General features: G+C 43.5%; 1 protein-coding gene across 6 annotated transcripts in view; it reads right to left on the reverse strand.

The window, feature by feature from the left end:
• The window catches only part of SPRED2 (sprouty related EVH1 domain containing 2), a 66,074-nt gene that overhangs the window by 20,836 nt on the left and 30,424 nt on the right, over positions 1 to 14,814 (reverse strand). For 3 of the 6 annotated variants that reach the window (XM_030022814.2, XM_030022813.2, XM_030022815.2), the window contains exons 2-4: positions 7,312 to 7,489; positions 5,826 to 5,994; positions 2,921 to 2,985 (exon numbers count right to left, since the gene is read on the reverse strand). In XM_030022814.2, the coding sequence (XP_029878674.1) occupies positions 2,921 to 2,985; positions 5,826 to 5,994; positions 7,312 to 7,489 (412 nt within the window). Of the gene's footprint in view, positions 1 to 2,920; positions 2,986 to 5,825; positions 5,995 to 7,311; positions 7,490 to 9,079; positions 9,276 to 12,581; positions 12,605 to 12,633; positions 12,955 to 14,814 lie in introns of those variants that run through there. The other 3 variants (XM_030022817.2, XM_030022816.2, XM_030022818.2) reach the window with 3 other exon arrangements.

Raw genomic sequence — 14,814 nt, forward strand, 5'->3', positions numbered from 1 at the left:
TCCCATGGAGCAGTACTGAAGTTAACAAGATCAGGGACAGTATAAAAGCCCTGTGTCAATCAATATCCAACAGTTGTTATCAGGGTCAATGCTTGTATGTAAGGAGGGTGGCTGTTTTAAAGCCGGTACCATTACATCGGTGCAAACATCAGTGCTGACGTGCAAGATAAAGTTGGGGTGGCTGCCTACAAAGCAGCGTAAGAAATGTGAACTTTTGGACCACTGTGGTTGAACAGATTGAAACATCTTCAAGGAGAGGCAGGACCTTGGGCCAAATATTTGAGGCAGCAGTGTAGCAGCGACGGCTGGGATTTTCAGAGACGGGTAAATGACTGATTAAATGACTCAATCATGCAGATGCTTTTGAAAATTCTGCCACACGCAGTTAAGTTTATTCATGCATGTGTGGGAGAGGGGGAGTACTGTGAAGATTTTAATAACTACCTTAGGAAATAAAAAAGAACAAATGTACTTTCTCTTTAAAACAGAGCGGAAAAAAAAAAAAAAAAAAAACCAAACCCAAAAAATCCACTGCCGTGGCTAGGGAAAAGAGTTTACAGGAAAGTTGTAAAGAAGTTTTGTGTGCAAGGATGACCAAATGGACTATGATACACAAGTCAAAAAGAACTGCAAAGAAAGAATGAAACAGAAGGTTAATAATAAAACATATCACAGCCCTATCAATTTCTCCCAGACTAAAACCCCTCCATGCTTCAGTCTGTTATTTCTGCCTTATGCAGACTTCATACTCCACCATCACCTACCAGATAAACGGGAAGTTGAGAGCTTCAAAGAGCTTAAGGACTGCATGAGAAGGACAGACTTCATCCCATGAAAGCAAAAAAGAAGTAATGGGGAGGAAGATGCTCCTAAAGCCTTATTTTTGGAGTATGACAACACACCTGCCCTGATGTGACAGCTTGACCAACAGCACCATGCAAGCTACCACCATCAGTGAAGTCCCTCTCACACTCTGGAGATCACACAACATGTGGAGAGCGCTGCCAGGCAGGGCACAACTTGAGGTGTGAATGTCTCCCTGGATCCCAACAAGGTGCCGACTGCAGCTGAGGTTTCCCTCCTTGCTAATGCTATCAAGTAGCTTGTTCCTCCTTTTCCGCCAAGCACCCTAACCATAAATATCTGTATGGCAGGGGGTTATCTGTCACCTCCCTGGGGTCAAGTAGGGGGGAAAATCTCTTGCAGTTTTGGCTCTTCCCTTTGAATGCAGGAGTTTGAGTGATTTTGATGCAGCTGGGGCACCATTCATCCAACTTTCCCAATGTAAAGCAACACCCACTTAAAGGCACAACTTCTTCCTCCCAGTAAAAAGCACCCTACGAGTTTAAAAATCAACACTCAACCACAAGACTGAGCTTGTGGAGAAATGCAGGAGCACTCCCAGGTCCCTAAATGTCAGCCAGTTGGCTTTTAGCAAAAATGTCCTTTCCCATTTCCACAGGCTACTTTTCACTGCTTTAACACTGAGTATTTCCATGTCTAACCCAGCGAGAGCTGGCACACATCCGCCCAAGGTACATTTTGATGGCCATCCCCTTTCTGACAAGCACAGAAGAGCCACACGCATGTCCAGCATGACCATCCATCCCAGCAAGGCTCACCTGGTGAATTTGGGGACAAAACAGCACAAATCAGGAAACGGCTCTGGCTCCAGCAGTGCCTCCCCCTGGGTCCATCCCATCCCAGTGCCTATAAATCACTTCTGGCAGGTAGTTGGGAAGCAGCTGCTAATGATAGTTTTGCTGCGGAGCGCAGGAAGTCACCTTTTAACCCTGCCTGCTGTTGTTTGTCTCCCGGAGCCGTGACAAAAGGACAGATGCGGACAACATGCCAGCCGTCGGGAGGATCTGGTCAAAACACAGCAGGGAACCTGCCCTGGTCCCATACCAGCAAAACATCACCCTCAAAAACATGTTTTGGCTTTGCATGCTTCCCGGTGCCCATTTTCAAACAGCTTGATGCCTGCCCTCAGTTTTTCCTCATTCACCCTAAAGATGCAGTGAAGTATCTCAAAGATGACTTTGAGTTTGCCGCTGCTGCGCTGAGGACATCCCACCTTCCGCCCTTCTGCCATCCAGGCCCCACCTGCACCGCGGGACAAGCAGGGCATTTATAATACAACTAACGCATGTATGCATGTGCGTGGGGGTTCGCGATTGGAGCTAAGCAAATAAATTTAATAAAGTATTCGTTGTGAGCATCTTGTTTTCAGTCCATGGAATATCCATGACTGGATTAAAATTTCATGTGACAATTATTTTTTTTCCCTTCTCTTTTAAAATGCGTAAGTATAGCAAGGACAGCAGCTTCTTCTGCTTCAGAAAAGCTCCAAAACACATTTTAGACATTACCACAAATTAAATACAAGCAACTCACTCCTACTTAAGTCACTGCTGGTTAGGTAGATGGCATGCTACTGTGCCTTCCTCCAGCTGAAAAACACTTGTTTGAACTTTCTACATTTCTTGCATAAGCAAAACACTTAAAAGTTGGCTTTTGTTAACAACTGCAATTCAAAATCTTATTTCCTTGAGTATGCACCTGAGTAGCAGCCACCCACTTGAGTCTGTGGGAAGCTTCTTAAGGACAGAAAGAGAGGTATTAAGAGGCATGTGCACCACTCAGGCCAAGACATAGGAAATTTGAGAGTTATTATTCACTCACTTCTAGCCCTGACAACACCTGCTCTGCCATGCTTTTCACATGGCGACAGGAGGCCAATAGAAACCCAAAGCTTTACCTTCTGTAGAGGATATACTTCCACCAAATAAAACACACCCACTGGCCAAACATGGAGATGGCTGGAAGCCAACCCCGAGGCATAAAAAGAAAACCCTTTCCAACTTGACCATGTAAACCGGAGCATAAAGGAGAACAACCTCAGGCGACATGTACTTACAGTGAAGACATCATCATCGCCGACCTCAGCCTCATTGTGAAGCGTTGACGAGGATGTTGTAGACCCTAGGAAAAAAAAACCAAACCAACAGCTTTTTAAACACATGACATTTCTATACAACTTTTTTTTTTATTAGGCTGGTAAACATTTGGATTCTCACAACTTCATGTTGTACATGTGTAAAAGAGGGGCTCAAATTAAGGAAGAAAAAATCATCTCCTGGTAGCTGGGTTGGAAAGGTAAAATCTGAAAGTGTTTCTTGACACGCAACTGCATGGCTGCCAATGCTAATTAACTATGTTAAAAATAGCAGTTAACATTTCCAATTACAGAAGACTTTCATTTCTGAAGAACGGTAAAACTACATACTAATCAGTACTCAAGACCAGATCCTCAGCTGTCAAGAAACCCTATATGAGTTATTCTTCATGTATTTCCTAAATCTGGGGGGGAAATTACTTTTTATTTAAAAAAAAATAAACATCACTTTGACAATGAAGAATTAGATTGGGTTTTTTTCTTCTTCTAGCTTCAGAAGTTGTTATATATTGTAGAGGTCTTCTCTGTTATCAGCTGTTTCTCAGAGAATCACCTTGCCTGATGTAAGCAAAGTATTTGAAAGGAGCTGAAATGTGTAAATACCATGGACAAGAGCAAAATACTGGGGTGCAGTTCTCATTAATTACATGGTAATCATCTGGAAAAGTGGGAAATCACATTGAAAAAAAAAATTTCCTCCAACCTCTTTCCCCACCCTGTGGGTGTCCCCCTCCAGAGCCGCTTGAGAGCCTGGTCAGCACCTGACATCGCAGAGGGGCAGCGGGGAGCGTGGCACACGTCACTGCTGGACTTGGCAGTAAATTCATGCTGTGGCTAAAAGGGGGTGACCCCTTTCCCTATCCCCAGCCAAGGATCCCGGACCCCCTTCCCAGGTGGCTTCACCTACCATGAGGCTGCCAAAGAGGGTGGGTGCAGAAAGGTGCTCTGGTGGGGGGAGAAACCCCAAGCCAAAGGCATTTTTTTTTTTTGATGTAAGCCCACTGTTATACTGAATTAGGGCCACATCACATCCCTAACTAAAATAGTTGAAGGGTTTGTACCACCTTCATTCTGGAAATTTTTAAAAATAATGTGCTTTATATAATGCTATCCGCACCAGCCCTGGCTGCTCTCAGTTGCCTCATCACGAAGATGTGCAGAGCTAAGTGTGAAAGCCCACTTAAAACATTAAGTAACATGAAAACATTTGTGCCATTTGCTACATTAGCTTTAAAAGTAAAAAATCTAGACGCTCTACAGAGCTGCATAGGATTGCCATACTTGTGCACAAGACTTCTATACTTCTGATGCTACAAGGAACAAAGTATCGGTTAAATATTAATAATAAAGCTGCAATTTCACGAAGTGAAGTTTCGAATGCACATAGTTGTGCTTAATATTACCTGCTAAATTTGATCAACTATGTGAACAAAAAATGTATGATAAATGAAATCCACTGCCCAACGCTGTGTGTGCACGAGCCAGTTACTGCTTTTCTTTCAGAAAGCCTTATTTGGAAGTTGAGGAACACATTCATGAGGATCAGTCTGTGCTGTTAATGGGGTAAACGTAGATTTGCTGATTTTGAAGTATCTGAGATACAGCAGAACTTGATTTTAAATACCTCCACTGTAAAATGGATCAGAAAGAGCAGAACAGGAGTTGCCACATACCAGCATCTCCAAAGTACTACTCAATACAGCCGAGTTATTATCTCTTGAAAGTTTGCACAATCCCATGCCACTTATATAAAACATCACTTTTATGACTCAAAATGCTTCCCAGTTTTAGCAAGCAAGAAGAAGAAAAAGGAAGGCCTAGCTGTAACTTGTTCACATTAATGGCACAGGAAAAAGCAAATGAATAACTAGTTGAGAAGATCCTTCCTCTAACTGATGAGGTATTTACCAGGAGAGAACCCTGGGGGATTAATTCTCCCCCAGTATCTACCATTTCCATGTTAATGCAAGGACAGGGCATCCAGAACGTTAAGCTGTCTTATGGAGCTAATGTCCTCAAAAAGAATACACATATGTATATATATTTGAGCTAGTAACCTCAAAAAAAATAATACCATGTGTATATAAAAACATCCCAGTCACAGCAGGTGAGAAGGAGAAAGGCTTTGGACCACTATGTCCCTACATAAAGTGGCATGGTTAAAAAAAATTAAGCAAAAAACCCATGAGTAATCAAATTTCATTAAAATAAAGTACTATTGAATTCTAGCTGTATTATGATTGCCTGATTGCAATGAAACGCAAAAAGGAAAAATTTATGACAACTTCAAAGCACAGGCAATTCAAATGCATTTTTTACAGTATTAAAAAAAAAACAAGAAACACAACAAAGTCTTCAAGAACTACCATTCAACTATGCGGACGCAGACAAAACTAATTACTGCAAAAAAACCAAAAACAAAACTAAGTTTTATTCAACTCCAGGCAGAAATTTGTACTATGATTTAACAAAGACTCAGTAAGATGAGATTCGGCTGCATATAAAGAAGAGCCTGGGCTGTTTGAATTACTATTGCTAGCGTGAAACCAAAGCCTATCAAAAAAAGCAGTAATAACAGACTCAATGATAATTAAAGGGGGGAAGTCTGGACAGACCAGGTCAGATAGGATTGGAACATACTTGGACTGAAATCCCTTCTTGCCTTAACAGATGAGAAAACTCAGTTCTTAAAAGCTGAGGCTTGCTCAGCACAGGGAAAGCACCCGGCTACACTTGGACACGTGCACAAGAGATGTCCAAGCCCAAGAATTGATTTTAAACCCATCCCTCTTCCCAGCTCCATGACTCAAAACCCGTTCCCAACTCTTCCAAGGGTTGGAGTGACTGCCACCACGCGTTGCGGTACCTTCAATGAGGTCCTCGATGGCTTTCCTCACTCCTCTGTCGAAGGCTCGAGCATCGGCAGGGCTTTGAAAAGTGAGCCCGAACTTTCTGTTGTCGACTTTCCAGTGGTGAAAGGTGGGGTTTGCCTTCGTGTACACCAGGTCCTTCTTCACAAAGCACTCCAGCACCACCTGGGAGGGCGCAAGCCCCAGAAGAGGAGCAAAGTCACTTTTCCCACCCCAAGGACACAGACGGCACCGTCTCAGCCCAGACCCAAAAGCAAGCCAAGTCATGTCTCGTGTAGGGAAACATCCTTCCCTACCAAACTATGACTAATAAACACCAGACACTGTAATTGTTCTCATAACCACTGCACATTCATCTTTTGGTTGTGCTTTGAGTAGGCGCTTGCTTCCTACCCCAGGAGCCTATTTCGGACCCAGATCCAGCATAGCACAGGTTACAGATAGCAGGGGCTCAGGTGGAGGGAGAACCTCTTCCCTCAATAATTTTGCTCAACAGAAATTTTATCCACCAGCAGCAGATTTAGGAGGTGCTGTAACACTCCCCTCACCTTTTTTTTCCTCCCTCATACCCAGCCAGGCACTCATCTCAAGCTCTCCTGTGCCAAAAACCATCTCTAGAGTGATGCTCAGGGAGAACAGGAATGGCTTGTTAGTCTTACTCCGTCCCCCAACACCATAAGCACAGCTCCCAAATAGTGTCAAAAAAACCATCCTAAGCAAAATAGTATTGCAAAAGAAAAACTGTACTTGAAACAGCTTTAAAATACCAGTCTTCTTGAAAGCAAGATAATTTCTGACTCAATGTTGCCCAAATACTGAGTTAGCAGAGCCTGTGCAGGTAGCATTATTTTTAAGCTAGCCCATCTCTTCACAAGAGTGAATATCACAAGAATCAAATATATAGAAACAACATAAAATATAACACCTAAAACAGACCCTAGAAATAGGGAAAAGGGTTTATTAATTTGATTTGTGCAGGTAAAGAGAGTTCCTTTTTAGATAAACAGCTACCAGGAGAAACTGAGTGCGTCAATTCATAAGAGACAACTTGTCTTCATATTCTCACCCTGCTTGTTCAAACCTTGAACGGCACGCAGCATAAATAATTCATGGCCGTTTTAAAGGCTTGCACTCCATTACTCAGTGCAATGTGACTGGCTTCATGGGTTCTTTACACTTCAATTCACTTCTCACTCTGCCAGGTCTTAGAAAAAAACCACAGGCCCTTTTTCAATCATCAAAGGGGGTCTTTGCACATGGATGTTGAAAATTTACCTGCTCCTTCCAGGTGGCAGCACGCCAATCTAGATAGCAAAAGATGGCAATTCTAGATGAGGATGGGTTTGATTTTTCCATTCTGGTACTATCTGCACATGCCTGTTTTTTATGTTTTAAAAAAAACTTGCACAAGAATACAATAGCAATAGATTTGGGATAATTCTCATTATAAGAACAGACAAAAGTTGAATTAGGGTCTATTACCAGTTTGTCTTTCTGCCTTTCACCATGGATTAGAAATCCACTTCTTCCATTGCCCTCTGGGTACGTGACCTTGCAGACGCCAACTCTACTGAGACCGCCTCCTTCTTGCGGCAACCATCCCCCACTGGAGTCATCTCGGGTCATAACCACAGCTTTGACTCGCACAATGTAGCTGTCACTGCAATGGTAACAAAACAAAAACAAAACCTTTTGTGAGCATCACACAGTCTCATCAGAGCATTTTCCTTGAGGGCGGTATTTAGACAGCTCTGATCTGGCCCCAACACAGTTTCTGCCCAGGATGGCAGTCCATCTCCGTGACGGATAGCCTTGACCACTCAAGCCACCACAGGAAAGAGACCCATCAAAGAGCAAGGAATGAACCCATTGGGTTTCCAGATTTCAACATACAGAACAACAACCCATGGTCTCGGACACTCTTTCCCTCGTGCAGCTGAGGACAGGGAGCAAGAGAGCGGGGTGAGCCAAGCAGCACCCCAAGGCCACCAACCACAGGGGATGCATTGGGGCATCAGGTCTCCAAAGTGTTGGAAGAACATGTGGAGCTCAAATAACCCATGAACAAGGTGGTTTAAGGTTTTTGTGATCAAATTAGTGAAGTGGGCTTTGGAAGATGACACTCAAATTCCTTCGTAACTGGGACACCCTTATGGGAAAAAAAAACACAAGCGTGGCTCCAGATGGTACCTCAGACAAAAGGAGATGGGGACCACCTCAGCTCAGGTCATCAGGACCACACCATGTCCTTAAAACAGCTCCACCAGCATTTCAAGGGGCGTTCAAAGGCGTCACATCATAACCTCACAAGAAGCTATTCTGGAAGTGCCTGAGATTTGGGGATAATCCAGGTGCCCATTGCAAGGGGTCAAAAAAAGAGCCCCACAGCAGGAGACTCTGCTCACCCAGGCCTCATCCCAGGGTTTCCACAGAGCTGCTGCTCCAGGATTTGCTGAGGACATCACCAGGGAGGGTGTCATTAGGGAGCAGAAAGGCCACTACAGGATGTAGGCAAAAGCCATGCACCTTGCATGGGACACACAACAGACTCCAACCTAAAACAGGTTATCCCCACCCCGGAGCTGCTGGGCAATACCCAAGTTAGCTTTTCTGTCCTCACGCTGCTGCTGAGTCCTGGCTCAGTGCAACCCATCATGTGTTAGACATCGATTAACCCAGGGACTGCTCAGGAACAGCGCTGACAGCCGTGACGCCCTCACAGGGAGGTCACCAAGGCACAGCTACACGTCAACCACGCATGACCATGGCACTGTCGGCTGCAGAGCTGCTGAGACACCCGCCAGTGCCCGCAAAGGTGCCGCAGGACACTCAAACCTGGACAAAACTGGGAACATCAACAGGGGCCAAGAAAAAGGATGCGCAAAGAAAATCGCCCAGGAATTGTCCATCTCCAGGCCACCAGGTGAGCTCACCAGGAGGAGGAAGCTGAACCCGCAGAGGGCTCCAAGAGGAGGCCTTTCAAAGTGACAGGTATCATCCTTTAGAGAAAGAAATTCCTCCTGAAGGAAAGCTCTGTATCTGGACATTTTCCCAGCACTCTGTACAACATGACAAGAGAACAGGCCCTTTCTATCCAAAATTACAAGCAGTGGTAGTTTTCTTCATCGTGCACCACCTAAAACTACCTCTTGTTTTCAGGCATAATTTTTGCATCACTTTTGTAATCCAACTGCTAATACTTGAAGTCTGAGTTCCCCTTTTTCTAATACAACCAGATTTTATTTAATACCTAAGTGAGCAGACTCACAGATCCTACTTGAAGGCAGTTTTGAGGACAGACCAAGGAAGGCATCGAGCATCTTCTGGACAGAGGTGCCTGGGACCAGCTAATCTCTTCTGCAGCTAGACATATCTTGCAAAACACACACTGCGATTTTTCTGTTCACTGGCTTTATTTTATGGATACACCAGCTTTCCCACTGGACCTGCACGATGAAGGCAGTACACAGACACTTAACGTTCATCCCCTATTGCTCTGAGGACTTTGCACTAGCTGATAAAAAGCTTTTCAGCATACTTAGATACATGGCCTGTACCACAGCTGACACATGCAAAGCATTCACAGAACTGAGAAACAACATTTTTAAGAATATTTTCGCTTGTCCTTAAAGCAGCATCCTGGTACAGGAAACAGGGCAAGCGTGTCTATAAACAGATCCAGTTACCTTTTTATCTTTTGATGAAAATGCATTTCTAGATTTTACCAGTAACAACTTCAACCTCTCAGCTTCCTGACAGTCAGAATTAAGCAAAATACTTCAGCTAATTTCCTACTGTGCAAAAATTAAGCTGCTTCCATCCAAGACAATTTAGTTTTCTCCTTTGTAACTTTCCCATATGGGCTATAAGGATTAGCAATTGACAGATAAAGAAAAGGATCCTTTCTGGACTTCTTTTTAACTCTTCTCACTTCTGGGGAACTCCCATTAAATTTCAAGCTCTCTTCTGAAGTCAGAACTGCTCAATAAGACCTTCCTTCCTATCCTCCCGCAAAAGTCAACCACACAAACTACTGCTTCTCCTTCCACACTTGGAATTGCCGCTGGAAATACAGCTCCCTGAGGGATTTACTGTTTACTTTTATGGCAGCAGCCTAAGCCTTCAGCTGTCCCAAAAGTACTGTCGTCTTCAGTTACTTTCCTGCAGGAATCATCAAGTTAAAGGAAAATTAAGAAAGCAGCTACTACTCAGTACTTTGTGATTTCTACCAATTATCTGTGTGTTTCCATCACCTCTTGGTGATTTCTCTAGGCTTATAATTACATTTGAATACTAGTGGATGCCTACACATTAAATTTAGGTCCCCTGACTACTATCCCTGCCCATTATACTCACATTCTGGTGGGACACAGAGCCGTACAATTTTCATCTTTATATCCACACTGATACTGTGACCTATGGCGCTTACAACCTCTGCTGCCACAGCCACTGATTTCACCCACGTGCCAAGAGAACACCACATAAACTTCATTTTTCCCATCTTGAAGAGCTACCTCCTTAAATATATCAAGCCAGAAAACCTAGTTTCCACCCCACTACCATGGCAAGAAGACCTCTGCTCCGCTATTAGAAAAGGGCCTTGTCCAGCAGAAGGGTTCACCTTTGGCAAGGTAGGCAGGCCTCTGGCTTCGTTAATGTAATCCCTTGGCACGCTTTCCTGCACGATCAAAAGTCTCCAGTGACACTGCAGTTCCTGGAGAGCCCTGTCTCCATTCCCACTGAGCTCCAGCCACAGGTGCATGTTTCCCAACATGCAACCTATGCCAAGGGACATAGGAAAAAGAAAGAAAAGAAATAAGGAAAGGAGGTGGTTAAGGGTTTTTAGGGCTTGACATCTTGGTTTAGTCACTAGACTAGGACTCAGAAGCTGCACATTGAATTTTCAAGGCTACATACTGCTTCCTTCAGTTTTCTGTCAAAATCTTGCCTGCCATTTCCATCCACAAGCCTAGAATAGGCAATGCTTCTTTCCCTCATGCCAGTGTTGATAAATGCTTGGGAGGTACTCAAATATTTCTGGTCCGTATAAGGACCTTGCTTCCTTAGTATAAAAGCTGTTTATTTTCTTTGCTATTTAATTTTACGCGACTGCACCGAGGCTCCGGCTGGTTGCAAGCATTCAAAATCCTCAGGAGCAAAGGAGAGATCTGCAAATCACATGTGCACATCACTGCTGAAACCTTGGTGCACTGAAGCAGCAAAACAACCATGTTCAAGTCATGCACCTGCAATTTTATCATGGCAACTGTGCAATTTGACTATTCCAGGAGAAATGGTTAATAAGGTATGTGAAAATATTTAGTCCATTCCCATTAATGAGATACTGATTGCCACTGAGATTAGATTACGCATGCCTTTCATATAGTTAAAAAAGAAACAGCTAAAAAAACACCCCTGCACTAAGCCTTAGTTCCCTCATTTTGTTGGCTTCTTAAAACTTTAAGACCACTCTAATTGTTGGGTTTACAGCCTACGCGCTACGTGTTTCATGCAAACTATTCTTAATTATGTTCTTAAATGGAATACTTTTCTGTCTTAACCCTACAGATTTGTCTTCAACAGCCTTAAAAGCTTGAGAAGAAAGTATCTGCAGGGATTACCCAGCTGCATGGCAGCCAGCCAGCATGTTCGAGGGCTGCTTCAGGTTGTTCGCCTGCCCCACCCTGAGCAAAAAACCATAATGAACTTGGGGAGTAAAGGTAGCGCAGAAAACCACGTGCTGTTTTTATTGGAAGGAAGAGAGCCATTTAAAAATTGTAGCTTGTGGGTGTGCATACATATCTTTATAAAAAAAAAAATTTAAAAAGTGTGTGTGTGTGTGTATAATTGCTACTCTGAAGGATATTGAGAATTTTTCTAAACAAGAAGTGACTGCACGATTACCTTTGCAATAACTGAACCATGGTTGCATTACCTATAGCCTAACTTTTACAAAGCATTTGTGTCTAAGAGAAAAGTGACATTTAAGGTGGATAAAAAAGTGCTTTCTTCCAGCATGCACAAGCCGCATCGTTATGCCCAGCCAACACCATCCAGCCACATCACTTACAGCAACCGCACCACAGTGAAACCAGTGGGGAACAAAGCCCTGAGTTGTCTTGTATGCCTGGTGTGGGCTTACAGCTGCAATCCCGCATCCAGGACTAAACAGCAAATAATTCCTTTGTTAGTTAAGGCTTTAATTTTTCCAGTGTCTTTGTAAAAGGAGGGTCGAAGTACACAGCTCCCTTCCACTAGCCGCTCTTCTTTTCCACTTTGTTTAAAACGCAGCAACTGCAAATACCATGAGATGTTTAAAAATCCCAAGGGGTGGTGGTGGGGAAAGTAGTCCAACCCACCACATTTACTCCTTTCTTTTGAGTCACATTTAGCATCTAAAACACTTTCCAGACACGTTCCATAATTCAGTAATACTTCTTCCTCTAGCCAGCCTAGTTGACCATAATATAAACTTACAAACTTCCATGCTAATGCAGCCATACAGCACTTCAGTATTTTCCTCCCTTCTCGACCTTGCAGCTTACAGGGCCAGGAGAGATTCACATCTCAGACAGAAAGGTAATTGCATATAACAGGTTTCAAAATTATGGACTTCTGTTTTTAACGCATTGACATTCCCAGATCCCAGATTTCAGGGAAGAGCCAAAAGGACAGCAGGAGGCTACAAATGCAACAGCAGCAGAGGTCGGGCTGTTTAGCACGGATCCATGCAAATTTAACTTTACACTTACTGGGGCATAACCTGTCTTTAGCTGAGCTGGATGTATTTCACTGTGCTCTTACTTCGTCCGACAGCTGGAGTTTTAAAGCCATCCTGTTCTGCCCAGGTGATCGCTGGAAATTACATTGCAAGGATCCTTGCTCGAGTTCATCCCACAGTGCCAGAAAGCAGTGGCAGTTTAATGGAAGTCATGAAAAACTGCTATTTTTGAAGTCCCACTTTCTTGATCTGATGCTTGGTTCGCGAACCTTCTAGCAAGGGTGAAGTACCTGCAGATTATAACCAGTATTCTTCAAAACCCTAACTTTTCACTTTGTTAGAAAGAAAACTTCTGCGTGCACAGAGTCACAGCAAAATAAAGTTGATATTTTGATACCATTTAGATTTCCAGTAGGTTTGATGCTTTTTCATTAAATATAAGCAAGAAAAAATACCCATCTGCACCCCCCTGGTCAGAGCCAACGTTAAAATGGAGCCTGTAGAAAATCATGGAATACCTCGCAAAAGTTTTCCTTGCCCTCACCTCTGCATCACACCAGGAACACAGAACCACTGGACCTGTAACCCATCTCTAATATATCAAATTTGCAACCTATATTCTTCTGTCTTTCAAATCCAATACTGCCAGAATAAAGGCATCTGGGAAATTTTGGTTTCCACCCAGTCGGAGTAACTACAAGACAGTTCTATCTCCACATGCCTTGCTCCAGAGATGCTGGCCAAGTCCTGCAATATCCCTGTCCTGGAGCACTTAATCTTAAACCATTATTAACCTTACAAGCTCAGTTTCAGGACATTTCTCTCTGTCTCAACAAAATGAGATAACTTTGTTGGCATTTAGCGTTTCCTCCCAGCTTCCCCCTGAAAACGGAAAGGAGTTTTCTCTTCCAACTCCCTAGTTCATGCCTGGCTGCTGAACTGAGTTTGGCAGCGTGTGTTCAGCTTGTATGCTGACCATTTCAGGGAAAAAAAGGGGGGAAAAAAAAAAATTAACTCCAAGAACACTGTTAGCCACAGCAACACAGAAGGTGGAAAAGGAAAATCCTGCCCCAAAGGAAGCGCTCATGCAGGATTTGGAAATCACTGCCAGTAAGTTATAAGACATGCACAGTCCTACCTGCACATCCCATAAAGCACCCCAGAGAAGTAGTTTTGCACGAAGGTTATTCAATGCTGGGGATTTTCCTGCTGGCTGAGTGCTGCCCAAAATCTTGTGTGCAGTAAAAAAACCCAATCCAGCAGGGTGATCACTCCGATGGACTGTGAGGGTCCTAGATGCAGCAGGGATGCTCAAAGGCTCAAGTGCCTTCAACCCTCAAAAGCTTGTCTTCCTATACGACACATGGCGTCACGCAAGGAACACAGCTCCAGGAGGCTGGAGCAAACCCCAAGTACCATCTTTTGATTTTATTTTTCGTTCCTTGATGCCCTTCTGGGTCTAGAGTAGCCCCAAAGGCAGAATAAAGAAGGGCCAGGTCCTCCACAGCCGGTGCCCAGCCAGCCTGGGTTTGTTTCCAGCGTTGCAGCTCATCTGAAAATCCTCCACAGGAAAGATTAATAGCAGTTTTGTTTGTTTGTTTTTTCAGAAGGAAAGGGACTTCTGAAAAAACCAAGACACCTGCAACAATCCAGCCAGCCGCCTCCACATCTCCCTTGAACGCCGAGGCAATGATGAACAAAGGAACCCTTTCAACAAAATGTTTGTTAAACATTTAAAGCTGATTTTATTGAGTTTACGAGAAACAGCTCTATCCTAACTTGCTCAAATGGGATTTCATAATCCTGTAATTATTTCAAATCCTTCCAGGAAGTACACGGAAAACTAATTTTTTAATATATATATATATTTATATATAAAAATATACATACATAATATATATGATGTAGATATGAAATTTTTTCTGTATATTCATATCTTTTATACATGTATGATTTTTTCTTTTTTTAAATGACACACAGAAAAGCATCAGCTTCTGCTGTGAGAGTAACTCTCGCAGTGCATTTTTACAATGCAACATGCCAACTAATTTGGATGCACCAAACTAGGGGACAAGAGCAATTTTCTGCTGCAGATCTGGCCCTTGGCCCTCACTCCTTATGGATCTGGTGTTAAAAACCATCAGGGTTTGGCGCAGGCAGGGTAACACAAGTGCTATTCACACAGCTATAGGGTTGGGTGTTTTAGCCCTGCACAAGCTAAACCCGTTTTTTCAGCCAGCATAACCTCTCCTCTTGTGCCAGCC

This window comes from Aquila chrysaetos, chromosome 8 (genome assembly GCF_900496995.4).
Source record: "Aquila chrysaetos chrysaetos chromosome 8, bAquChr1.4, whole genome shotgun sequence".
NCBI classification, from domain to species: Eukaryota; Metazoa; Chordata; class Aves; order Accipitriformes; family Accipitridae; genus Aquila; species Aquila chrysaetos.